The sequence below is a fragment of the Hydra viridissima genome, unplaced genomic scaffold (assembly GCF_058129835.1).
Source record: "Hydra viridissima isolate aposymbiotic clone 2 unplaced genomic scaffold, HvirCarnegie_v1 scaffold_2, whole genome shotgun sequence".
Classification (NCBI taxonomy): domain Eukaryota; kingdom Metazoa; phylum Cnidaria; class Hydrozoa; order Anthoathecata; family Hydridae; genus Hydra; species Hydra viridissima.
In genome coordinates this window covers 23,644,665-23,671,971 of record NW_028324301.1, presented here as the reverse complement: position 1 = coordinate 23,671,971, position 27,307 = coordinate 23,644,665, and the positions used below count along the sequence as shown (strand labels likewise).

At 28.5% G+C, this 27,307-nt stretch overlaps 1 protein-coding gene and 1 pseudogene across 1 annotated transcript in view; one reads left to right on the top strand and one right to left on the bottom strand.

Annotated features, from left to right (window-relative positions):
- LOC145187672 (uncharacterized) overlaps positions 1-19,460 on the top strand; it is an 83,257-nt gene extending 63,797 nt beyond the window's left edge. The window contains exons 36-56 of the mRNA XM_090078137.1: positions 2,626-2,773; positions 2,854-3,128; positions 5,714-5,861; positions 6,244-6,503; positions 6,952-7,096; positions 8,351-8,457; positions 8,577-8,769; positions 8,862-8,964; positions 9,044-9,293; positions 9,384-9,438; positions 9,568-9,655; positions 9,735-9,901; positions 9,981-10,120; positions 15,038-15,077; positions 15,889-16,003; positions 16,137-16,240; positions 16,335-17,411; positions 17,659-17,969; positions 18,717-18,859; positions 18,965-19,100; positions 19,263-19,460. Coding sequence (XP_089934263.1) covers positions 2,626-2,773; positions 2,854-3,128; positions 5,714-5,861; positions 6,244-6,503; positions 6,952-7,096; positions 8,351-8,457; positions 8,577-8,769; positions 8,862-8,964; positions 9,044-9,293; positions 9,384-9,438; positions 9,568-9,655; positions 9,735-9,901; positions 9,981-10,120; positions 15,038-15,077; positions 15,889-16,003; positions 16,137-16,240; positions 16,335-17,411; positions 17,659-17,969; positions 18,717-18,859; positions 18,965-19,100; positions 19,263-19,337 — 4,080 coding nt within the window. The 3' untranslated portion in view covers positions 19,338-19,460. The remainder of the gene's footprint in view (positions 1-2,625; positions 2,774-2,853; positions 3,129-5,713; positions 5,862-6,243; positions 6,504-6,951; positions 7,097-8,350; positions 8,458-8,576; positions 8,770-8,861; positions 8,965-9,043; positions 9,294-9,383; positions 9,439-9,567; positions 9,656-9,734; positions 9,902-9,980; positions 10,121-15,037; positions 15,078-15,888; positions 16,004-16,136; positions 16,241-16,334; positions 17,412-17,658; positions 17,970-18,716; positions 18,860-18,964; positions 19,101-19,262) is intronic.
- LOC149892538 (uncharacterized) lies at positions 12,019-12,967 on the bottom strand (annotated as a pseudogene).
- Positions 19,461-27,307: the final 7,847 nt, after the last annotated feature.

Below are 27,307 nucleotides of genomic sequence, written 5' to 3'. Positions count from 1 at the left end.
GTTATTTGAAAGTGGTGCCACAAGAGGTAATCACCTTCAAAAAGCATATAATTATATACTATCTATACAGCCAACAAGTGTGGAGTCCAAACGAGCAATCTCAGCGGCTGGGTTTTTACGCTTAAAAAATCGAACTTGATTAAACGATGAAATGATTGATGTTTTCAGTTTTTTAAAGTGGTACTTTCAAAAATAAATAAAATTCTTGTATGATCATTTATATTCATATTATTTTTAATTATAATTTTTATTTATTTTGTGTTATCTTTTTAATGAATTATTTTATAATTTAAATAACTTAGGTTCATTAGTAAATGAACTATTTTAGTTAAGTAAAAAATGAAAAATGATTAATTTATTGATAATATTAATATATTACCAACAAATTAATCATTTTTCAGTGTTTGATGAGTACTTTGTTCTTCACATCTTCACCGCCAATGATTGTTTCTGTCTTTCATCAAATCCAGGGACTTCCCAGGAATAAATTTTTCAATCCCGAAATCCTGGGATTTAGAATGTCTGGGATTTTGCCATCTCTATACAGAAGCCAACTTTTTCAGGTAAAACCTTTAAATAGCAAATTAGTTTTGTGGAAGATTTAATCCACACACATTTGTTTTGCAAGCGCCACCCCCCCCCCCCCCTACAAATACTGAAAACAGTAACTTCAACATTTTCTTTGTATTTTTATCTCTTTAGTGAAAAAAAAAATAATGATAATTTTTAATGAGCTGTTTTCCAGGTCATTTTTGTATGTGTTGGAGTTTAAGCTGTAGGGTGCATTGTTTTTAATTGGAGGAAAGGGTGTACCCTCAATAAAGCACCACTGGTCATGCCACGTGCAATACGAATACAAAATAGATGAGTTCTCCCTGATGAATTAGCTATATAATAAAGCACGTTTATAATTACACCATTTATATGCCAATATCCAACAATTAAATCTCCTGTTTTACAAAATAAATAGTTTTAAGGTTTGAGATTGTCTTTCAAAAAGAAAATTCAAGACAACTGTTTGAGCCCAGAGATGTTGAACCCAAACTCCTAGTGACCAGTGTTATATAGTTAAATAAAAAATCCATATTTTAACTTATACTATGTAGCAACTAGTGCGCTGAGTCAACTCATACATCAAGTCAATTTAAATACATAATTAAGATTTTTTTCAAATTTTTAGTTTTGGTTTTTTAATAAAATTTTTAAACTTAAAATCAAATTTGAGAGAGAAAACTTTTAAATGGTTAAATTACTTGCATAAGTACATTACATTTCTCTGCTAAAATGCATTAATAAGTTGCCAATATTCAAAAGAACTTCGATTAAATCTGCAATTTAGTTTTTCAAGTTTAACTTATTTTTTGGAGTGTATGAAAAAAATTTAAAAGTTCAAGCTGAAAAGTGCTGATAATTTTCCATTACAAACAAATAGATTTTTAAATTTTTGATGAGCAATTAACGTGAAAATGAACAGAGTATTAAAAGAATATTTAATTTTACTGTAATACATTTTTAATATAATGTTTATTTACACTTTATTTATAAAAGAAAGAATTACGGGTGAAAAATTGTTTATCTAAAACTTAGTGTATTTTTTTTTGAAATAAAGATGTAGTTTTCTATTTCTCTCAGTTTGTGAGAGAAAAGACAACTGTCCATTCTAGATTTTTCATTATTGCTAAGTTTGGCAGAAAACAGACAGGATACAATCATCTTAGGTGTTAAATACCAACTGTGTTTTCTCAGTACAGCCATTGCAGTTTCAGCAAGTTGAAGGTCTATGCCCCTTTTAGTTTAACAACTTCTTAAACAAGTTCAGATGATTAATGGCTGCATCAGTCGATTGAAGCAGAAAGGAAGTAAAGAATATAAATAATGCAGAGGAATCTGCAGAGCTTTTTTAGAAAATCTATAGTTTCCTCATCCAGTTCCAACTGTCCGAAAAGTGCTAAAGCCTTTAGACCATATATTCTAAAAGCACAAAATCTAGTCTTGTGGCAAGCTCCAGTTTTCCTCCACACTATTTCTAAAGGAGATCATTCTCCAAGAATGATCACTCTACACTCTGCCAAATGTCAGTAGTTATCTCTTATTTTCATCTCATTTCTCTTATCTTTTTTATAAAGGCAGTTTTTGCAGTTGTTGCGATTCTTATTAGTTGCTTGATTGATACAATTAAAATTTCCTCAGTGTATTGTGATACCTCTAAAGCCAAAAAAGCAGTGTAATGTAGTAGCACACCTAACATATCTCTTGTTGTCTTTTCATCCCAGTGAAGAGCAGCAACCTGAGGTTGCCCAACTCTTCTAGTCATTTAAAAAATCTAAACCTTGAGTTTTTGAATCAGAAACTAGAATTTTGTTGAGGCTTAGTACTTTGGCCAAATGTAAATAGGCTAAATCAAAGAGTTTCTTGTTGTCATTTAGAAAATCTTGCACTAAATAATAAAGTCATGAAATGTATTGAGTATAAAGAATATTTATCCTTGACAAAATTGATGAATATCTCAATATTTTTAGTTTTATGCTCTTGGATGTGTATATAAAAATGAAAATTAAGCAATTGATAATTTGTTTTAAACTCATTTTTTTAAATAAAATTCTATATGTATGTTTTTTTTTAAAGATATTTGATGGAGTTAGTAAAAACACAGATGTTGCATATTTGTGGTTCTTGTATCCTATTGCTGCACTGCGCATAAGAATATTTGCAAAAGGTCTTAGCTCTAAGAACCATATGTGTTTACGTATTGAGTTGTTTGGATGTTTAAATTGTAAGACTTTAAAGTTTTAACTACCTTTTTTTTTTTTTTTTTTTAACCCAATTTGTTGCTACATATTTTATTGTGTGCAGATACTTTAGAAGAAATTGGAATGGAAAGTGAAATTATTGATAATTCACAAATTACTGTAAGTGATAAAAAGCCTGTTTCATCTGCACGCATAAATACAAAGTCAGATGGGCTATATTCCTATGGAGATTTGTATGTGAAAATTAATCTGAAAAATGTAATGATGGTTGATGCTGTTGCAATAAAAGGATCAAGTAATAATAACTATGGAGATTATTTTGTAAAAAGTTATTGGGTGTATCTTGGAAACAATACCAATAATCAAGATGTAATTGATGTAAGTATGTCATCACTATAATTAGATTAACAAAAGGTTTAGCCCATAAAATTGTTGTTAAATATTATTCAAACTGTGTTCTGCAAGTATTGTATTTTTTTAGTGAGTTTTACTATTTACCTTAAAAAATTCACACAAAAGTTTTCATTGAAAATAGTAAAATGAAATGTTATTTTTTTTACAGTTATTAAAAACGCCTTTTACAAAATTTATCATACATTAGATTCAATATCATTGATATTTTTGTTCATTTTTAAACACTTCCACTAGTTACCTAGTAACTAGTGGAAGTGTTTAAAAATGAACAAAAATATCTTTTTCTATACAGCAATTTGTTAGTTGCTCTCAATATCTATGAATAAACTATTATTTGAGGGTCATTGATTCCAACCACCCTGTCACTTTTTAGTAGAACCAAATCCTCAACACTGGAAATTTTATTTTTAATTTGTGTATATTTAAAACAAATCTTACACACTTTTGGCACGTCATCTTTTTTAATGGATGTCTTTATTTCTAGAATGTTTCATGTAAAAAATTTAAACAACATTAATGAAAGCATTTTAAACATAATGTCTAAAGGGCCCATGAAGACCTTAAAATGGTCATAAATGACTATGTTTAAAATTGCTAGTACAAGTTTAAAAGACTGCTAAAAACATAAATTGGTTCAAATTTAATGTAGGATATCTAAAAGAATGAAATTAAACTCAAAAGTATTTTTGTTCCTTGTTTTTCAAAATTAAGAAAAAGTTTAGATTTTGAACTTTATCCAGTTCTAACATTTAATGTAGCATGTATTGGGAATTCAATTTCATAGTTTTCAGGAAGAACTTCACTAATAATGCATTTTACAAATTTACAAATTTAAAATATTTTGAATACCTAAATTTGCACTCATACCTGAATGTAATGTCATTTTCATTAACAAGTTTATAGAAGTTCACACAGTTCTTTAGGCTTTTCTTTTAGACCTATGTGATTCTGAACTTGTGGAGAATATTTACATATCTGTTTACAAGTGAAAAGTTTTTTTTCAACACAAACAACTGTAACTTGGCTCTAAATAACTTGACTTCATTTTACAGAGCAAGAAATAAACTGGTTTCCCTTTGTAAACAGGAATTCAAGATATTAGGGGAAATAACTAAGAAGGGGGAGTTACTTAACAGTGTTTTTTTTTCAATAGCACACTAAACACCAAATTTCTCTTGTCCAAAACATGTTTCTTGAAGTGGAAGAATCTTTTTAGCGGGAGCATTCTGTATCTGGCATAGTTGTGTTAAAACAGACCTTTCATTGTAAATCTCTTACAAAATGTACATCAAAGGTATATCACCTCAGCAAGTAATTTGAAAATAATTATTTGAAAGCTGTAGCAGTAGGAGAGAATTCTGAAGAATTGTACTTAGTGTTACCAGATTTAAAAGCTCTTTAGCAATTTTGTTCCTGAAAATTTTCCAAAAGTGTATACAATTCTTATGAGTCTTCTATAAGAGGTTTTATAAGACTCCTATAGAAATTAGAAAAATCTGTAAAAATTCTTTGGATCTTTAAAGATCTTTTTGTCTTGGATCAGCTATGTTTACAAATTTGTTTCAACTTTTTTAAAAATAATTATGAGAAAACATCCTTAACATTTCAGATTGATGTTGTTTGAACATGTAATTATTTCACACTATTCTTGCCATTCTAAAAGAAACGCTACCCTACTTAAGTCATTATGAGTAACCTTAGCTAAGAAGCTAACTGCTTTTATATTTTTCCATGTTTTATGTTCCAAGTATTACAAAAGATTAACATTAACAATAAAAAATGTATGTTTGTGATACATATTAATTTTAGCTGATTCTTTTTTGTAAATGTTCAGCATGTTTGATGCTTTGTAAGCTGCTATTTTTGTAGGAGCAGTTTAATATCAAATGAAAACTATCGTTAAGTTTTTTTATACTTAGAAATAACTTGTTATACTGTATTCATGCTGAAAAAGTTCATGGCAATAATTACACCATTTCTGTATAAAATTCATTGGTAGTCTAATCACAAGCAAAAAGATATGTAAAATCTGGATTTTAAAGTTGCTAGCTATTAATCCTAATAGATGTAATTTTGCCTAATCTAGTGTTACTGAGTGAGATCTTCACTTGTGTATCTTACATGCTATAGTAATCATCTTGACTGAGTTTCCTCAGAATTGATTGCCTACAGTTATAATATCTGGTTTCGGTTTGTAATGTAGGTAACTCCTAAAAATTTTCCTATTTTTTTAGTTCTTTTTTAATATAATTTGTTAGAGTTGTTTACTAGTATTAAATCAAATTTTTGTTAATTTTTTGGATGCTTGAAAGTAACTTGTTATTCTGTGTTCATGCTGAAAATGCTCATTTACAATTTGTGCATAAAAATCATTTGTAATGTTATCATTGGCAAAAGATACATTAAATTTAGATTTTAAAGATTTGTAATACAAAAGCACTTAAAAAGTTAATGAAGAATTATGAGTTTTATCATTTCTTTTTTCTCATTTTTGCTGTTGAAAAAATCTTTTTTAACTACGGCTCAAGAGTTTTAACATTAACTTTCAGGAATATCCTGGCAATAAGAAAAATGGTATCTCGCCTGTGTTGTCTCTTTTGAAAACTACTCAAATTGGAAGTGTTATCAAGATTCAAAGCAAGGAAGTATCTGAAGATTATAACTATATGACAGTTGAAGTTTACGGAAAGCACTCGTGTAAGAACTTTAGGTTGTTTCCATGTTAATTCAAACATCTTGTAAAGACTAAAAAAAAAATTTTAATTATTCATACAAATTAAAAGTAACTTTATTTTACATTAACATGAATTATAACCATTTTAAGTGTATTTAGTGTTAGAACTTGGTGATCCAAGAATTGTTAAGACTTTTTTTTTTTATCAGTAGCTTCATTTAAAAGCTATTTTTTTAACTAATGGGTTTAAGGAATGTTACTTTTAGTTTTGAAAAAGAATCATTTTATAAATAATATACTGTGTTTAACATTCTTTTACAATGGTTGTACTATCAAAGTAAAGGAATCTCCATTTAGCTTTTATAGGATTTTCTTTTAAAGATTATTTATTTACATTCATTTTAGTATGTGCTGATGTGCTACCTTTGGATAATGTGAATATGTCATCAAAGGTAAATTTCACAGTAATGGATGCCTATATTGACAGCCCATTTACTTGGTGTGCCAGGTCTAAAGATAGAAAGCCATTTATAATGATTGAGTTGAGGCAAGTTTATTTAATATCAGGTATCAATGTGCAAGGAGATTCCAACAAAGAGGCATGGGTTACAAGTTTTGAGCTCTCCTTTGGTATTTTAAAAAATAAAATGTATCCTACAAATGAGGTTTGTAGAATTATATTTGCAAAACATTTTATAAAAAATTATTGTAATATTATAAATTAATGTAATAATATTGTAAAATAATGTTTAGACTGTATATAAACAAGTTTTAAAATTAGTTATAGCATTTGTAAATGTGCAAGCATATATACTACATTCCTAACCAACTTTGAAGTATCATCAAGTTCACCATATATTTTTCTTATTTTTAAAATATCTATAATTTAAACATACATTTCAGCAATTTTATAAAATTTTTCAGACAGGTCTTTTAAATTCTTTTATCATTTCTTACTCTAGCCTCACTTATTTGATCCATTATATAAGGGATTTTTTCTTTCTCAAGAGCATTTACTTTTTGCAAATTTGTAAGAGAAATTCTTTTAAAAACTTTTCAAAAACATTAATTATTTGTATTATTTGTTCCTTTAGATTGTTGTTTAAACTTTAGGTTTATAAAGGAAGCATTGGTCGTATATTTCCTTATTCTTTAAACTGGTTTTCAAGATTGATGCTAGCAAAATATATCAGAGTAACTCCTAGAGATTGGGAAAAAGAATGCTGCATGCGTGTTCATGTAAGAGGCTGTTTGAAAGGTAAGTTGGATTATTTTTAAAGATAAATGACAAACAAAAAAGTAACTGCAGAACAAAATCAACATCATAATTTGTGTGCCTCTTTAATGTTTGTTTTAAAGTGTTTAAAAAGTTTTTTGTTCTCTTAAAAAGTGTTTTAACAAATTTTACTGAAACTATATTTGACGCTAAAACTCTTTAGAATTTTCTAAGAGACTAAGAAAACATTTAACAGTATTTAACAAAAGGTTTATTATTAAAAAGTTTTTCTATAAAGAAAAGCAAATAAGAAATCAGTATTTACTTTTTGGTTAATAATAACACTTTAAGTAAAAGTAATATTTAATATTAAAACAAAAAAACAAAACAAAGTCATCAAATTCCAAAATGCTAGCTGAACACCAAAACAAACTTTTAAAAGAAGTTAAACTTTAAAAGCTACAAAAGTTACTTTGCTGTAACAGCTTTTAAATTTATAACCATAAAACCCAAAAATACGATTCGAAAGAAATGTAACTGTATTTTTTTTTATTAAGGAATTTTTATAATAACTTACCCAATGTAAAATGCATATGGAGTTCCAAAAGTCTATATTGTCAATGAATAAAAGTCAATGTACTTGTGAGGGTTTATTATAAACTAAAAAACATTCCCACAGTTCTTTTACAAAGATTAGTGAACTGTTTCCCTGCTAAACATTCATTCTGCCATGTCTAAATATAGCAAGGATAACTTGTTTTTGATTATTTTATCATTATTTGTCAACATTTATGCCACTAAATAGGATCAGTTTTAAAAACTTCTTTTCCTCTGGTGATTTAATATCCAAAATTCTATATCATAAACAAAGAAATCATCAAGTTGCTGATCTACATTATTCAGTTCTAACTTTAATCCAGGTTCAACAACTTTTATGTTTTGTGTACTGTATCTTAATTCTAAATGAATCATAAAAATGTTTAACAAGTTTCTATAGAAAGAGTAAAAAAGTTTTAAGATTTCTGAAGTACTTTTTTCTGAAGTACTTTTTGAGCATTTAAAAAATAAAAAATATTTGAGGTATTTAAAAAAAAAATTAAACCATTTTTCTCAAAAATAAATCAATGTCAGGAGTACCTTTCAACAATTAAATGCTTATCATATTTACTAATGTTTACATGGTTCTATAAAAAAGCTGGCCAATTAAAAAAAGTTGTCATAATATTGATATTATTAAATAGTATGCTGCTTTAGTTTTTAACATTTTGTTTCTAAGCTTTAATATTTTTATTGTAGCTTTGGATGCACCTAGTGAATTAAGTATTAAAGAAGATATTAATGGAGAGTTGCTGCTAAAGTGGAAAAAACCAGAGTTTGCTCCAATATCAGTTCAAAAATATGTTGTAAGTTTTTTCATCAAGATGTTTTAAACGTAATAAAAGTTTTTCTTTTATTAATAAATTGATACAAACTTAATGTCATTTGATTTGTTTTTTTTTTTATTTTTTTTTTATTTTATCAGATCAGCGTGCAATCAATCAAGCCATACAACAACTCTTTTTTTTTCTCTAACTCATATGAGACAAGCTTAAATACAAACTTGAGTATTTCAGTTGACTTTCATGCAGCATTGTTTAACATCTCTATAGATGTATTTTATGATGAAGATTATTATGCAAGAGGAGGAAGTCTACAATATTATTCTAAACCTACCTGTAAGTTTCTCTTTTGCAGACTTTTTTAAAACTTGTTAGGTAGTAAACAAATTTTCTTCTTATTTTTTTTTTACAAAGAGTTTTTTTTGTAGCACCTCCAGCACCTTTTTATGAGGTGTTTTATTCATTCAACGGCTACACTGAAGTATTTGAGTGTCAGTTTTATAGTGTATCTGATGTTAATGGTCCTGTCAGGTTTGTTCACTTTGTTTTCCGTTTATATAAGTTTTGTGTACAATTGCATGATTTCTCTTGTGATGTTTTGTAATTTCAGTTTTTATGAGATTATTATCTCGGAGAAAGAAGTATCTTCACTGGAAATGAAAACATTAACTTTAAGAGATCAAATCACTGCTAAATCATTAAACCTTTCATATTTTTTGGCATCATCGTTTTCTTCAAAAAACTTTGTTACCAGGTCTTTAAAGTTTTATGAAGGTTTAGAAACAGTGGATGGTTTAAATGTCAGTTTGCCTACAATTGCAAGTTTGTTTCTGTATGTTAGAGCTGTTATCAAACCTTCGGTTAGTTTTTGTGTTCATATGGTTTTCTTAGTCCTGTTTTCTATTGTCATTTAGATGAAAAACTGATGGATCTCTTTGCTGTTTCTTTAGGAGGAAAACTATAGCAACATAACTTACTATGGTAATGCCATGAAATGGAATATAGGTAATGGAAGTATTTTTTGCTAAATCACTCTTTTTTTTTTTAAAGCACAATCAAACTTTAATTTTTGTTTATTTTCTAACTTAATATAAAATTTTTTTTTTCCAAATGTCTCTTAAAACTTTTCTTCAGTTCGTAAGACATTGCCCCAGAAAGGTTTACAATGGGATAAAAGTGTTGGACATGTGATTGAGTTAGTGAAAGGTCCTCCAAACACATTGTAAGCTTTGTGAGGTTTGTTAAAAGATTGGAATGGTCATAAGTTATACTAAAATAGTTTTAGTTGTGATTTTTTTCAGGGTTTATGAAGTGATTGTGATGAAAATAAATACAAGTTCATATGTTAAAAATGCTACTTCTACTTATACACAGTTTAAAGTTTATGAGACTGCAGGTTATAACGAACCCTACATCACTGCTTCATTTGATACTTCAATGTATGAAAAGTACAGACATTTTGTTTTAGGTAAATCTTTATGTGAAGTTGGTGCACTAACTTTTTTGACAGTTGTAAAAATGTTAAAGAAAAAATGAAATCTTTTTAGGTAACAATGATGTCTTTACTGTTGAGGAATACAGTTGGGATGAAAGTCATGAAAATGAGAAAAGTATCAAGTCTTATTTCAATGGTGAACTAAGTGCTGGTCAAACTTATACATTGTTCCAAAGAATTCGTCTTGATAATGTAATTTTGTTTTTAAAACTTTTTGTTTTTCTTTAAGATTGATTTAAATTATCTTTTTTTTTATTTGCATTTTTTCGTTTTACTCAAAAAGTGTATTATGAAAAGATTTATTTTGTTGTTATAAAAATGAAAGTAGGGAAAGGATGTGTATGAAAAATGTAGTAAAATATGAAGTTGTGTAGAAATATTAATCCGGCCAAAATAAACATTTTAGTTTACAATAATTCGCATAACGCTGAAAATTGGTACATACCTTTAGGATATTATTACAAATAAAATATTAAGTCCCCACTGATCCCATATCTGTAAAAAAAAGTTATTAAAGGTTAAAGGTTAAAAAAGATTTTTCTTTTTTTCCAATTAATGATAAGTTTTATCATAATAAAGATCAAACAAAAGTATTACATCATGAAAGTATTTAATAAAATTGTCTTTACACATTTTTATAAGAATCGTTATTCCTGAGATATTGTAATGCTTGCAAAAATATATTGTGAGAAGATATTGCAAGAATGTATTGCGAAAATATATTAAGTGTAATGCGATTTTATATAAAAGACATTGCTAGAAAAGACATTGCGGTTCTTGTGAAATTACGAAATTAATATTCATATAATATAATATTAATATTACAAAATTAATATACATATAAATAATATATACATAATATTTGCATATATTATTTATTATTAAATGCATATTATATATTATATATTCGTATTATTGTGATATATTATATATTAGCATTTTCTTCGCTTTCTTCCTCTTCGTAGTCATCTTCTTTTTCAAGCTGGATATATGAAAAAGATACATCAATTGTCTCCTCATTGATGTCATCAAAATCATCATTTATTGAATTTGATTCAAAATTGGAGCAAGACTGGTCTCGGCAATTAGTACACACCAATGAACATAATAACCCGACTTTTTTACAGCTACATTTTGCACTACAACCCTTTTTGCAATTGCAGAAGATGGTGTTGAGAAGTCTTTCCGGAGCTGGTGGAAGTAAAGTGTCAATCGGCTCGAATGTATTATCTAATAATTTCCAACCTTAGTCAGATGGGTCCAGTTGATTGCCTAGCCATACTTGAACTTGATAATATACTCGATACAAGTGTTGACTTGAAGAAGCAGATGTTGGAGGAAGACAAGATAACTGCACTCTTTTATTGTTCCGGGTGTTTTTTACAAAAGTTAGGTATCTATACTTGTCTAAGCAATCAATTTTATTTGAAGCTCCATATAGAGCAAAAAGAAAACAAATCCCGTTTGTAACAATGTCTTGTGGTGAAGAGTCTATCTTTTGAACCACTTCGGCGCAATTAGTTAAATCACGTTTTTCAAATAATTTAAATGCAGTTGTTTTACCCTTTTGGAAAAATGCTGATGTAGTATCGCAGCCAGTAATTGCATGTAAAAATAAGATATGATTTTGACATTTTGGATAAGCAGATAAACTTTTTGATGAATATATTTCTGTTGGTTGATGAGCTTTCCCAGGTTTTAAAAAGCAAATAATCTTATCAATTGGAGTTCGTGCAGTCAGTAATTCTAAAAAGTCAACACCTTCACCGACAACAAAAGAATTATTTGTTGAATCGGATTGTTCTATGGCTGTTTCAATTATAAGGACATTAGCGTCATTATCCGCTTGCTTAACTATGATATTTGCAGCTGTAAATCTTTTGCATAACATAAAAATGAAGCGAGACTTGTTATGAGTATTGGAAAGGAATTGTTGTTGGTTTGTTGGAACTGTTATAAATTGATAAAAAATGACATCAGGTGAAGAAGATACTTTTGTAGTTCGATGACGCTGTTCTGCAGCTTTAATGTTTTTCTTATAATCAGTATAACCATCAAATACTACTATAGACACTCGATGACTAAAATGTCTACGTACGTACTGAAATGTATTTATCAAAAGTAACGTTAAAGGTTGCTTCTCGATCCCACACAACGCGGTGTAATAAATACCCTCCATCAATGATGTAACTAGCATTTGTGTTGTCTATTTCAATTTACATTGATTCAAAGCAATTGTAAATAGCTGATTTCTGTGTTTTACGCATTCCAGTTTCATCAAACATTGATAAAGGATAAGGAGCTAATTCATACTCAAAAAATTTTTCTATTTCATCCTCAAATGTCTTACTAATACTCATACGTTGAAATAGTAATACTGGATCTACAGATACTTTCTCATCATGAGCTTTTATGGTGCTACTCATGGTTAGAAGAGGAAGAACTTTATCACCGCGTTTTAATTTGATATTAAATGTTTCACCTGTCATTTTACACATAGAAGCAATCCCAACTTCACGAGCTTTATGACAGTTGATTTTATTATCACCAACAATTCCACTAGCAATTGAAATGATTTCTTTATTTTAGGAAAAGGATCATGTGATAAAAACCACTGCTGAAGTTTTTCAATATCTTTAAGTTCAATAAGTTTTTCAATATTTTTCAATATCATCTTTCTTTATTCGTGAATCACTTGCATCTACATGCTGATCTGTTGTATATGTTTTAATATCAGCAAGATCTTCCAATCCTTCACATACAGCGTTCATTGCATGCATGCCATAAACCCATTTACTTATAACACTTTCTTTTGTACTTCTTCCTTGATAAATACTTCCATGTCTTCATTGATTTCATCATTGATTGCTCAATCACCATATCCGTTGAAGTACCACAATTGAGTTTATCAGAGCCTCTAACAGTGAAAAATCCTTCGATAAACCGTTGATAAACACTTTGGTTCGTGTGCTCTAGTTGAATATACCAACAACATTGTAAAATAAGGATTTTGCTGTTCTTACCAAAATTTTCTGTCATGATTGTCTTCCTTTAACTAAATACAATTCTCTTACAAACTGCAATTAAAAAGTTGTAAATGGCAATAAATTCAGTAGAAAACTGTACAATACAGAGTTATTTTTCAAATCAACAGAATGCAATTATCAACTGAAAGTGACACTAAAGGGACTTTCTGTTGTTGAATATTTTATAAAATCATAACCACTTAAAAGTTTGTTGCAATAGAAATGGTCTTCTTCAGTAAATATCCTTGTTAACATATAATGTTCATTAAGTTTTCAATATACAAAGAAAGAAACTATGATCAGCAAATAACATTTCATCCTCTTGTTTAATTATTGGAGCTGTTTTTGGAAAATGGTAGTGTTGTTGTTTGTGGTAGTATTGCTTGTTCATATTTATGTAAATATGCTTGTTAACATTTAATATTACTTAAATTTTTAATTTACAAATAAAGCAACTATGATCAGCTACTAGCATTTCATCTTCTCATTTAATTCTTAGAGCTTTTTTTTGAAAAAAAGGTAGCATTGTTTGTTTTTTGTAAGGATGTATTACCTTCAAATTTATACAATAATTTATACAATAAACACAACATATTATTTTATACAACTTATAAATAACTTTTTTCTAATAAACATTTTTCACACATGATAAAAGATAAATCTTTGCTTTCTCTTCAACAAAATAGCTTTATGTTTATATATTACTGACTTTTTTAAGTTTTTGTGCAGTAAAACAAAAGTAAATTTGTTTTTTCTATTTTTTTTCTTAAAAAATGCTTTTCTATTTAAAATTTGCACAATTTGCACAGAATTTCTATTGTTTAGGGCTAAGCAATCATGCGTAAAATCATAATCTATCTTTTCATGAAATAGTTGAAAATTAAACATAAAACAACTTTTAAACTTTTTGTTTACATGTTTTGTTTAGTTTTTAAAAAAGAGGATTAATTGTACATCATATTGTGCTGCCTTAAGGTTTTTTTTAGCTAAAAAGCTCTTCTATCTTCAATCAGCATGTACAAAAAGTTTATTATATTAACTTTTTGTAAACATGTTTTATAATGATTGTTTCTCTTGCTACATAAGTTAGAAATTTTTGCATTACATACACAAAATACAAAAAAAGGTTTCCAATGTTTCCTTACTATCATGTGTGTAAGGACAGCTAGTCACCTAGTTTAATATTATGGGAATGAGAAGATAAATTCAGCAACTTTCACCACTTTTGGAGTCATGAAATGTGAAATATTCTTAGCCTGAGGTATGTCTCTCTGTAATCAAAAGACCCATGCAAGATGATGAATCAATAAAAGTATTTTTTAGGCTGCAAGTAATTTTTACTATAATATTTGTCAGTAATGTACAGTGATTGCATGATTCACTCCATTAATGCTGTTCAAATTTCTAGATGAAGTTTTCTAGATGATGCTTATTTTCTTATGTATATCATTCATATGAATGTTCATATATTGTAACATTTTTTTGTACAGATTTAGAGATGTTGATTTAAAAATTGTAATTTTTTTTAAAAGTTAAAGAATAGATATGATTTTACTACAAAGTAAATATGTTATAAAGTATTCATAATAATACACATATGTAAACATTTTATTGCTAAAAATGTTCTTAACAAAGGAACTTTGAAGTATATTAGTTTTATAATCTAATTAGCAACAAAAAACAAAGTCATTTAGAAACTGTGAGTAACTATTTGATAACTTTGACCATAATCTAAGGATGTTAAACATTTTCAAAATTAAAAGTTTTTTTAAATAAAAAAATCCCAACATGAAACATTGATTTTAGTTTTAAAAACATTTAGAAATTGTTTTTTTGTTTTTGTTTTTTATTTTATTTCATTTATTTTATAATCATAACAATTACAAAAAAAGTTTTTTATTTGGTAATTTATCTTGTAAATGAACTTGAAGTTAAGCTTGGACCTGCAAACAAAATTATACCCAATTGTTTATCATAGAATGCAAATTTTAAAATCATAAAAAGAAAAAATATAAAAGTTGTACACTTTTTTATTTTTTACTTACTTTTTATCATGTCTTAAGAAATAAAAACAATATTTTAGGGTCATATCTACACTGGGCCATGGTTACCTGAGTTTAACAGTAAGTTTTCCCTCCTTTTAAACATAAATAGGTGTTAGCAAAATAATTTGTACTTGTCAATCTTAGCTGTTTACAAGTTCTAATTTCTCTCATTATATATTATTATATTGCGCTACAACTTTTCAATCCCTAATCTTGGTATTCTGTTCAGTATTAGTTATCTGTATAAAACAAACCCTTAAGGTAAACCAAATTTCAGTTTCTCTAATGGTTACAAATGAGGAGTAGATAAGTTTTCCAAATCATTAATGTTTCATTTCTTTACTAATAATAAATGCTTAAGCTAATGGTCTGATTAAACTTATAAGTGGTTGACCATTTTATTGTTGCTCAGACTACCTCAAGGTTATCAAAAAAAAGTGCGCATCTTATAGATAACTAAAAAATTATCAGAAATCAGCTTTGAGTCATCATCATGGTATGTTGTTTACACATTTGAGTCACCTTTAACTTAATCAGCAGTGTTAAAATTGTCTAAGGTACTCTTTTTTCCAAAAGCTGTTAAATCTATTTATCTTAAAACTAATAGTTTGGCTAGTTATTTTTAAGTTTTATTGTTCTGTAAAGTGTTTTAAAAAGGAGATGTTGCATGAAGGTCATAACTGTCATTTTTCATGTACTGCTGTTATCTTAACTTTGGAAGTGTAAGTTTTTTAGAAAAAGAAATGTGTATTGCCCCACAAATTGATATGATTGTTAAAGTTAACCTTTTATAAAGATATATGTGCTTTCTTTTTTAAATTGATATATAACTTTAATGGAACATTTTTTAATTCCAAAGATTCTTAATCATTATTTTTTTTTTTTTTAGTTTCTGTCATTGCTTTGTCTTCATTTAATGGGAAATCTAATGGGAATGCTCTGAATTATATTGCACTGGCTGCAGTACCTGTTTTTATTGTTGTTTTAGTCATATTTCTGTTCAAGTAATTTTTTTTTCCTTTCTTTTTTTTTCAAGTTGCAAGATAACTTCATTTCAACAATTTTTTTGTATGATGAGGTTGTTTCAGCTGTTTTGATTTTTAAAAATTGTTTGCTATCGAAGTCTTTTATTTTTAGAAGAAAGCAAATGAGATGTTTGAACAAAAAGGTTCAAGACCATCAATTCGTATTTTCTGTACTACATGAAAATGCCACTGACAATGATTTTCTAAAAAAACAAGGTACTTTTTACTATATGCTAAAACCCTAAATGTGTGTTCATTAAACTTATTGAACTTCTTATATTTGTTTCGTTTTTGTTTTTGTTTAAAACAGATTTGGCTTGTTATGGCAACATTCAATCTCTTCAGAAATATTTGCCATTATTTGTGAATGATTTTGTTTTTTATTACTTAAATGCCAAAAAAAATAGCAGTGAAGAACTTGCTGCAGAGTTCCAAAGTATTCCAGAAGGCAAAATATATCCACATGAAGAAGCTACAAAACACCAAAACAAGAACAGGTACTTAAACATCGTCCCATATGATCACACACTTGTCAAATTAGTTCCTGATTTTTCAAATGATCAAAACACTTATATTAATGCAAATTACATAGAATCTTACTCTAAAAAATGTACTTACATTGCTACACAGGCCCCTATTCAAGATACAATAATTGATTTCTGGCGAATGATTTTTGACAAAAAGCCTAAAGCTATTGTGATGCTTACAAATCTAATTGAAAATGGGAAGCACAAATCTGCTTTGTATTGGCCAGAAAAAGGTTCTGAAGTGTATGGTGGTTTGAATGTGCGTGTTACAAAAACAGAGTGTTTTGCAGATTATATCATCCGATATATTTCTTTAAACTTCGGAGAAATATATCATCATCTTCTTCATATGCAGTTTACATCTTGGCCTGATCATGGCTGTCCTGAGTACCCAACAATGCTACTAAATTTTTGTCATCGATTTCGGTGTTTAGTGCCTTATTCAACTGAGTCTTTAGTTGTTGTTCACTGCAGTGCTGGGGTAGGTCGTACTGGCACTTTTCTTCTAATCAATGAAATGTTGGAGTTGATAAAAGCAGAACAAAAAGTTGATATTTTTAACTACTTTGAAGCTATTCGCCAAAATAGAATGCAAATGATCCAATCTAAAGAACAGTACATATTTGTTTATGATGCCATTTATGAAGCAGTGACATGTGGTCAAACAAGTGTTTCAGTTTCCAGTTTTCCAATAACTCTAAATAAACTCCTGACGCAGCAGGTCTCCTCTGGAACAACTCTTATAGAGGAAGAACTGAACTTACTTAGGAAAATTGCACCAGCTGAAGAAAGTAGTTGTTTTAAGATTGCATTGCAAGCTGAAAACTTAAAAAAAAACAGACATCCAGAGATGTTACCTCGTAAGTGTTATTTTTTTTTTTAATTTAGTGCTCTAATTTTGTTTTTGGTATGGACTTTTTGCTGTAAAATATTTCTGAAAATGATTTACTTTAAATTTTAAGAATATTTAACAAAGGAAGTAGGAAAGAGAATGTACTTGCATAGGTTGGAAATATTTTTTCCAAAAGCAATTAAGTCATTATGAAATTTACCCATTTAATTAGACCGTAGTAAAGGCATCAACACAAATAAATATCTATTTAACAGGAGATTGTGCTTTGGTTTCAAAGGAACCATACCTCAATGCTGTGTTTGTTGATGGTTATAAAAGAAAGCAAGCTTTCATTGCAGCCCAATGTCCTCTTAAGAACACAGTCAAGGACTTCTGGTTTGTTTTAAATAAACTCAACGTTTCAACTATTGTCTACCTGACCTCCCACAATGAACAAAAAGAGGTTTCATATTTTAAGTTCTTTCCATCTGATGGTGACTTGGATTTGGATGGTGTTGATGTAAAACTGATATCACAAGAAAAGTTAGATTGTTTAGTAAAAAGAAACTTAGTTGTTTCATCTGAGGTATTGCTGTGTTTTTTTTTTTTTTATTTTGTGTGCATGTGCGTAAAACTAATCAAGCATCTTTCTTCGGTCTTTGTGTCTTAGTTTTACTCTTGTGAAGTCAATCCCAATGTCTTCACCTTAAATTGCAGGAAAATAAAAAAACAGAGCTAATCATTATTGAAAAAGTAGCTACTTCTTTTGGTTTGTTAGACTTTATGAAAATTTATAAACTCTTATTTGTAAATTCTTTTTATTAAATTTTATAAATTCTATTTATTAAGTTTTGCAAAATTCAATTTAACAAATATAAATTCTAGTTGTTAAATCCTATATATCCTTTTTTGTTAATTATTATTAGTTCTTCTTTTGAAATATTAACACTTTAATTTACTAATAAATATTGTACTATTTGTTAGTAATTACAATTTTTTTTATTAATACATTTAAATTATTAGTCTGCATTAAAAGTTAATAAAATAACACATTTAAAAAAGAAGTTTTTAAATATTTCTGAGTATTTTTGTTCTTATTTAGAAGCACTCGAGTGTTTGATTGTTTGTATAGGTTTTAATGTCCAGCTTTATAAATTTTCTGGAAGAGGTGTTGTTTCTTTACTAAAAATGTTATTGATTTGAAAATTTTCTTATTTACATTCATTTAAAAAGATTTACATTGATGAATTCGAGCCTTTATTACCAATGCTTTGGTGTCTTTGTTAGTTGTTGTTAGTTGATTTAGGACTAAAAGCTAGCTTTTTTATTTCAGACTGAATCCAATATGTGTATGTTAGAGTTTGGCTTCTGGTCTCAGCACTGTTTGCCGAACTATGACTTTATCTTACACCTGATCAGTGAAATAATGAAATCCCAACAGTCTCTTGGAAATGGTATTATTGCTGTTGTTTGCAAGTAATGTTCCTTTATCTATTAGATGTCTATTTGATGATAAACCTTTCCTTAAACTTTTGTCTATTCATTATTATTTTTTTTTTTTATATAACTATATCCACTCAGAAATGGTGTAAGCTGCTGTGGTACCTTCATTTCATGTTTTAATGCATTAGAGCAGTTAAAACTTGAAGAGCTGGTGGATGTATTTCAAGTGGTGCGTAGAGCTCAGTTATCACAAACTCAATTTGTACAAAACATGGTAAGCTTTTTCTTATCGTTCTGGTAGTTAGTAGTTTTTTTCCAGTAGCTTTTTTTAATGTTACTCTTGTAAACTGTGGTAAGCTTTTTTACATTACTGTTTTTTTTTAACTGTTCATGAGGATGCTCAGGAGGAGATGATTGTTTTTTATTTCTTTTTTAGCTTCAGTATGAGTATATTTACAAGCTGATGAAGCATTATTTAGAAACATTTTCTACATATTCGAATTTCCAATAAATTAACTCAATTTTTTTTTTTTTTTACAAATTAAAAGAAATATTTTAAATATCGTTTTGTAATTTTAAATTTTGAGTTTTTAATATATAAAATGTGAATTTATTCTATCGGATTTTTTTAAAATTTTATTAACAATATATATATTAATAGATTTTTTAAAAAATGTGTATTTTTAATGAATTTTATAGAATATATATATTTTTTGATTGTTATTTTTTTTATAATGGACTAGCTGGAATTCCCGGTACAATGCGTCGGTTTTGCCAGCTAATTGACTTTACTATATTAATCAAAAATGCATTTGTAGCTAAGTGATCATGTTTTTGGGAACTTAACCACACTGGTAATCTCGCTTTTACGCAACAAAAACATCGATAAATCACAATAATCTATCCAAACAAAAACCTGCTTTACAATTTTTCTCATTCATTTATACTTTATACTTATCCAAAAATATCCCTCAAAAGTCGTCATAAAGAACCACTAACATATATTTACAATTTTTTTGGTTTTCAATGGTAAAAACTATTAAAATTATTAGCTCCGTAATCACCTCCTCGCTGGAGGGTCGGGGGGGGGGGGGGGGGGTACTGAAACTTGATTCCAGGCATAAGCATTCTGAACATGGAGTCCGGGGTGGTCCAAACATGATTTAAAACCTTCCCTGGGAAAAATTAGGCCTGTGTGCAAATTTGGTGAGGATCGGATCAAAATTGTGGATTTGTATAGCACACATACACATTTAATTTCATCTTTATATATATAAGATTATTATTGAATAGTAGAAAAACTGATGTAGTTATATCTTAAAAGTGATATTTGAATATATAAGCTTAGCTATATTTTAAAGATGCACACTTACATTAGGTCGTGTTTGTTAATGTCAAACGTATGTTCAGTATGTTATAAATCCAGGTATGTATTAGATATAACATGCATAAATAGATAAATGAGTATGTGTATTATATATAAGTGATTATATACTAGCGTTAAGTAAAAAAAAAAAAAGGCTTTAGATTATGTTTGGTGTATATTTTTTTATTAATGTGGCAAATTAATTTAAATTTAGGAAATAAGATGGACATGTTTTCTTTCTAATTATATTTATTACTTTTTTTTTGTTGCAAAAATGCAAAATTGTCAACAATTGTTGACAATTTTGCATTTTTGTGTACAAATTAAACTTCTAAAACAAATGTCACATTGTTAAACATATTGACAACTTATAGTTGTTATACTGATAAGTACAAAAAGCAAAATAGGAGACATGAACAATAATATTAACTTTAAAAAAACTTTGGAAGTCCTTTAAGTATCAATTGATTTAAGTGATAGCAAATTTCTGTCTGGGATTTGCTTTAGCTGCCATACAGCCTAATGGAAGGCCTCAAAGGGAGAAAAAGTAAATTTGCCTTGTTTGTTTAACAACTAAGATATTAAACTAAGATTACACGGGAATTTAATGGAAGAAGCAAGTAAAGACAAACTTTCAGCTGGTGCTGTTGCCAAAAAACTTCTAATAACTTCACCATCATCACCAAAAGGAACAATTCTCCTCAGTCAACCAAGTGGGGGTCACCCGTTTCCTATTCAGATTGGATCTTCATCAAACCCAAAATAGTGGTTGCTAGTTTAACTCCAAAGGGTCTTGTGCAATACAGGGATTTGTAAGTCAAAACAGGGATTTCCAACAATATAATTTTTACCATCTCAATTTTAAATGGATCTGAATCATTTAAATTTTGGAAATAAAATGGATATGTGATCATATGATCCTTTTTAATGATATTAATGAAGCTCGTATTAAATAGTATTAATTTTTACTGAAATAAACAATGTAACACGTCTTTAGAATGTAACATTAGACATTAGACTAACACCTTTTCTATCACATACCGAAGAGAATGTCCATAATGCATCAGTTATGAAATCTTTTTTTTGGTGACAGATTTTTGTGATTTTTATGTTGTGCAGCGCAACCATCAGTAAAAAGCATGTTAAATATTTTCAAAAGATTTTGGTTTTTAGATTGTAATTTGAGTTTGATTGTAACTTCTTCAAGACAAGTGTCATGGTCATGTTCTCCTAAATAAAACAGAAAAAAATTGTTGTTTCATTTGAAAATTTTTTTTTTCATTTAAAAAGTAAAGTGCTACTGGATACAATGTGCATCAAGTTTTGCTTCGGCAGTAACTTCATCTTGAACCAATGGATTCATTCGGAACTCCGTCTCGTCGGATTTTTCTCGGTTTTTCGGAGTTTCGGAGTTCGAGAGAAATCGAGAAACCTCGACGGAACTTCGACGAGGTTTTTAGAAAATATCAATTTTTACTCGTAAAATAATTAAAGTCTTATTTTATTTCTACGCTGCTTTTACAATAGTTCATGTTGCTTTTAAAATATAAGTGTTCTCTTTGTTCAATATCAACACTAATTTACATCACAAAGTAATTAGTAATGCACAGTGGGACAGGTGGTGGTGGAAAAAACCTCAAAAAAAAAAGCTTGTTCTATTCAAAACCATATAATAAAACATACTTGAAAGCAAAAGGAGAAACATTTGGACTAACAGGTGACGAATGGTGTAACAATTGAGGTAGAAGATACTATTTAAATGTTCATCACGACTGAACATATTGTTTAGAAATGGTGAAGTTGCCATCTTCTAGTTCTGCCAAAACATTTAACATTTTGATAATGCAAAAATTAAAAGAATTCGGTATAGATGATGAAGATGTTGCAGGTAAAACTATGGATGGCTATAGCTGGATGTTGAAATTGAGTACCATTTTTAAGTTTCAACATCAAATCTGCCAGAATCATTCAATTCATTTGAGTGTTTGTGATTTGATATACGCTAAAAAAGATTGTCGCGAAATTCTGAGCAAAGAAACTGAATCGGATATTGAAACAGAAACAGAAACTGATGGAGAGACCGAAGGAGAGCTTCTGTTTGACTTTTCGGAGAATGAGATTGAGTATGAAGAAAATATCGAAAAAAGTCTACAGAAACTTTGAATACTAATTAAGTTTTTAAAATATTCATCGATATGAAGTTTTTAAAAGAATAATACACAAAATTTACGGATCTTCGCATGACGAAGGACTGTTGCTCAACAACCGCACTAGGTGGTACAGTGTTTTTCAGATGATCAAAAGATTTTTGGATTGCTTAGAAGCTGCAAAAAAAACAACACTCGAAGAACTAAACTGCTTAAACATGTTAGATGAAATTGACTTGGATTTCTTAAAATCGCTGTCTGACTTATTGGAAGTCATTGCTGACGCTGTAGTTCGTTTGGAAAAACCAAGTACAACAATTTTGGAGTGTGACATCATTATGGAAACGTTAGTAAGGAAATTGAAGGCTGTAGAAACTGACATCAGTTCTAATTTTGCAGAGGCGTTAATCTCCAGATACGAAAATCGTAAAAACATTATATTGTATCATTGAGCCTTTATCATCCCATTTTTTTTAAAAATAAAAACCACACATTTTTTTACGCTTCCAAAAAAGATATTCAAGTTTATGCTGCAAAATTATTTGATCAACTATTTGCAACAAAAGAAAATAGTCTCCAAACAAAATCAGATGATCGCGCAAAAAGCAAACTAGAAGAACCATCACAATCGACATCTTTTTTGGTCGAAATTCAAGAAGTTTTATATCAAAATCAATCAACAGCTAAAAAGCCAAAAAAAGAACTTTTTTCTTTTTATAAGATTTATAACCACAATTTCTCTTTACTTTTGTATAATGGAAGTACTTGTCTTAAATTTATTCGCTAATGTTCGAATAGAAATCTCCGGTGTTCTGTCTAAGGCATCTTTTACCTTTTTACCAAGATCTCGTCTAACAAAACATTTTTTTCTTCCACTTCCTGATTTTCTTATGATTGTACCAGTGTCCTTAAATCGTTTCACAACGCTTTGCACTGTTCTCAAAGCAATCTGCAGCTCTTTAGAAATTGATTTGTTTGATACACCAGGATTTTCAACAAGAAAATGCAAAATTTTTTCTCGATTCTTATCTTGAATTGATGACATTTCAATTAAAGCAAATTGTTTTAATAACAGAGTTGTTTAAATTTTGAACAACATTAATACAATCACATTTTAAAACAGTTAGCTATTTTAAATGATGTACGGTTTCCGTAAACACCACATCAGAACACGCGCAGATTTTTTCTGGTACATGTCTTATACGTGTGATGAAAACCAAGACGCGTATAACTTAGATAGCGTTCTTCCGACTGTCAGTCATGGAGGAGGATCTATGATGATTTGGGCGGTTATATCATGGAAATTAGCCGGCCCAATAGTTTCTCTTCATGGAAGACTAAAAAATCAATATTATTGAATTATTTTATCAGACCATAATTATCCAATGGTTTTGGTAGTGTTTCCGGAGGGAAACGCTGTTTTTCAAGATGATTATGCTCAAATTCATACTAATAAAGTGATCACTACTTGGGAGTTGAAGATTTCTTAGGAACTAGAACATTTTATCTGGCAACCACTGTCCTCTGATCATAAGGTCAGGGGACTGTGATTTCCAAATAAGAACATATGCGGGTTTAGGAAAACAATAAAACACTGATTTCCATCACTATCGTCACTAAATGAACTGAAAGCTGTTTTTTCGGAAAAGTGGACAAAAATCCTTTGAAAACAATTCAAAATTTGTACAAAAGAACATAATGAAAAAAAAAAAAAGAGTTGTAACTGCTATCAATGGCGGATCAACGCCCATTTAAGATAATTTATTTAAAGTTTTCAGCTGTTCCTATTATTTTGTCCACCCCCTGTAGTTTAAAATCCAGGAATACTTTTAAAGCATCTAATTCTGGACAACTTTGGCATCTATGAATCATGCATTTATTGTTATTTATGTTGCATATGATCTTTGAAACCAATTCTTTTTGTATGTTTACTCTCGTATATTATTTCAAATATTCTTTCAATTATTATCTCATATATATATATATATATCTCAAATACTCTTTGAAATAGCAAACTATATCTCAATCATTTTGTTTTTTAGTTTTTTTATTTTTTTTCTCTTTGCATATATTTATGACTATTTTCCCTACTTTACTTTAGCTTTTGAAGCTGATGCACTTTTTTTTGTTCTGAAGAATATTTTCATTGCTAATTACATAACTGTTTGACTGTGTCTCTTGTTAGTAGGCCATGCCTTAGTTTGTCAATTTTCTGGCTGGTATTTTTAAAAAATGTCTAGTCTTTTATTTCAAAATCATCTTTTATAAATTGATCGCTACAATTTTGAAATGTATTATTAAAGAGATCAAAGATTGATGTTGGCAGCAATAAAACAAGAAAGGCATACACAGAGTTTTAAGTGTAATTTGTTTATCAGTATAATTTTTTTATTTTAACAATTCTAAAATGTCAAAAAATGTATAAATTGGTTTTTAATTTACTTCAAGGTCCATTAGACCGCTAACTAGTTTCTCTTCATGCTAGAATAAAAAAATCAAAAGTATTTAACTATTTTATCAGACGATGTTCATCCTAAGGTCTTGGTATTGTTTCCGGAGGGAAACTCAATTTTTTGAAATGATAGCGTTCCTATTCATATAAATCCTTGCCCCGACGAGAGTTCTGGGAGAATTAAGATTGGCTTTTACTGCAATAAACTCATTCATGACAAGTATCATTTGATAACTTTCCAAAGTCTCATTAATCCATTTTTTAACATTCTTTTTTCAAAATTTTGTAAACATACCATTTAAAACATTTGTTTTTCAAATTTCTGCTGACTTTTAACTCAAATGTAATTTAATTACAAATGTTCCTTGTGAATTTCAGTTTACGTGCAGACATGATTTATACTGTTTAATTTGTGCTCTGCAAAAAAAGTGCTCTGGAAAAATATATTCATTTGGTTCTCTTAACTTAGAATCAAATGAATATATTTTTACAGCGCTTTTTTTTTTTTTGATTCTATTAAATTAGTAGTAAAGCGACAATCTTCATCATAGCGGGAAAATTATGGTTGTCAAAAATGATAAACTTATCATTGTAAGTTCAAGATAACATAACGTAAATAGTTCGTAATTACGTTCAACATAAACGGTTCGTAATTACGTTCGACATGTAATCAGAGTCTAATGAGATAACGGAGAAGAATCTTAAAAATATCAAGTAGAGAAAATTGAATCAGCAACTTGCTTAAATTGAGTCGTTAAAAAGAGTCGTTTTTGCAGGCAGGTAAAAAGACAGTCTTGTTCATGATAAGAAGAGGCATCATAAGAACTAGATGAAGCTTAATAAAAAAATATATTTAATACTTGAATCTAAATTTACTTATACAACGGAAATTGAAGCAAGTAAAAATGCCTCACCCCCCTGTATAGTATTTGGTCCGACAAATGCACTTTTTCCATTTTGAAATCCGTTGCAAAAAAAGAAACTTTATTTTTGAAAAAAATAAATTAGTAAAAAAGGAATTCAATTCGAGCCTCTTTCAAGATTAACTTTCTTGAAGTTTTAAGGAATAAAAGGATATTAAAGGATATTACATTTTAGCTTCTAACGATATCTAATGTTTAAAATTAGGAATTTGATGCTTTGGTCAAAGAATTGAAAACTAGCATCACGGATGAGCGACTTGCTCAACTTTTCAAACTTTGATCCAATTAAAAACTGACAAGTCTTTTTTTATATATTTTAGATTTTTTTAAAAAAATTCATAACTTTATTTGATAATTTTAGAAAAAAAAAAAAATAACACTGACAATATCACCTTTTTTTAATAGTAAAAAGTTGGCAATTAATCGTGTGAAACGCAATTTTAAAAACTTGACACTAACATATCGGCCTCAAAAAATTGTTCCTCCGAAAAAGGAATCTTGTTGCGGCTGCAAATGATGGGGGGGGGGGGGGGGGGGGGAAAACCACTATATACAGAAGCTAAAACATTCTGCCGCTCTAAGTTTAAGGTAAATCATTTGAACTAAAATTTTTACATTTTTACGAAAATTTAATACATTGCAAGCGATCGTAAAAATGTTACCTTTAATCTATTCCTAATCGTAAATTTCTAGAAAGGGATGAATAACACTTTTATATAAACAAAACCAAGTTTCATGATTTCGACGCTGAATAATCTCAAGAATTAATCTTGGTAATTTAAAGTAAGTAGTAAAAATATGTTTTAAATATCATTCAGCTTAGAAATTTTGAAAATAGTAAAAATATTTGAAAATAGTAAAAGTATCTTTTAAATATCTTTTAGCTTCGAAATTTTGTTTGAAAAAACTAGTAAGAGATTTAAAAAACTACTGTAAATAAATTTATGAAAAAATGGCTGCTTGTGGATTAAAGAAGTATAAAGTTTAAAGAGTCTTCTTAATTCTCACCTCTAAGATAAAACACACTCGCACTCAGTAAATATTTGGACATCTGCGAGTCGTCTATTCAACTTTTAATTCAGAAGTTAAATTAAGCTCAGATGCAACATGTTTCGTCCGTCCATTTCAGTTCTTAATGAACGTCTGTTATAGACTAAAATTGAACGAATATACCAGGTCTACGGACGTTTATATGACGTTACAGAACACAAAAAAAATATTCACGCTCTTAGAACCACGCCTTTTAAAACGCTTACTATAGTCATTCCGCCAAACGTAACTTTTCAATAATGTAATAGTTATTAAAATATTTTAAATTTTACGTCTGTAGTGAAGACAAGTAAAATTAAATAACTTACCAGCAAAAAAAAAATAAAAAATAATCATATAGTACTAAATAAATCAATAGATATGAATACTTATGTCGTATTTAGAATTGTACTTTTAATGTTATATACTAAATATAACCAAACATAATAACTTAACATCATAATGATCAACACAGAATTATTCTTCACTTTCATCCTTACAGTATTTATTTTTTCATAGCAATAAAAAATTAATGCGTTAAAGTATGAAATCAAAGTTTAGTAA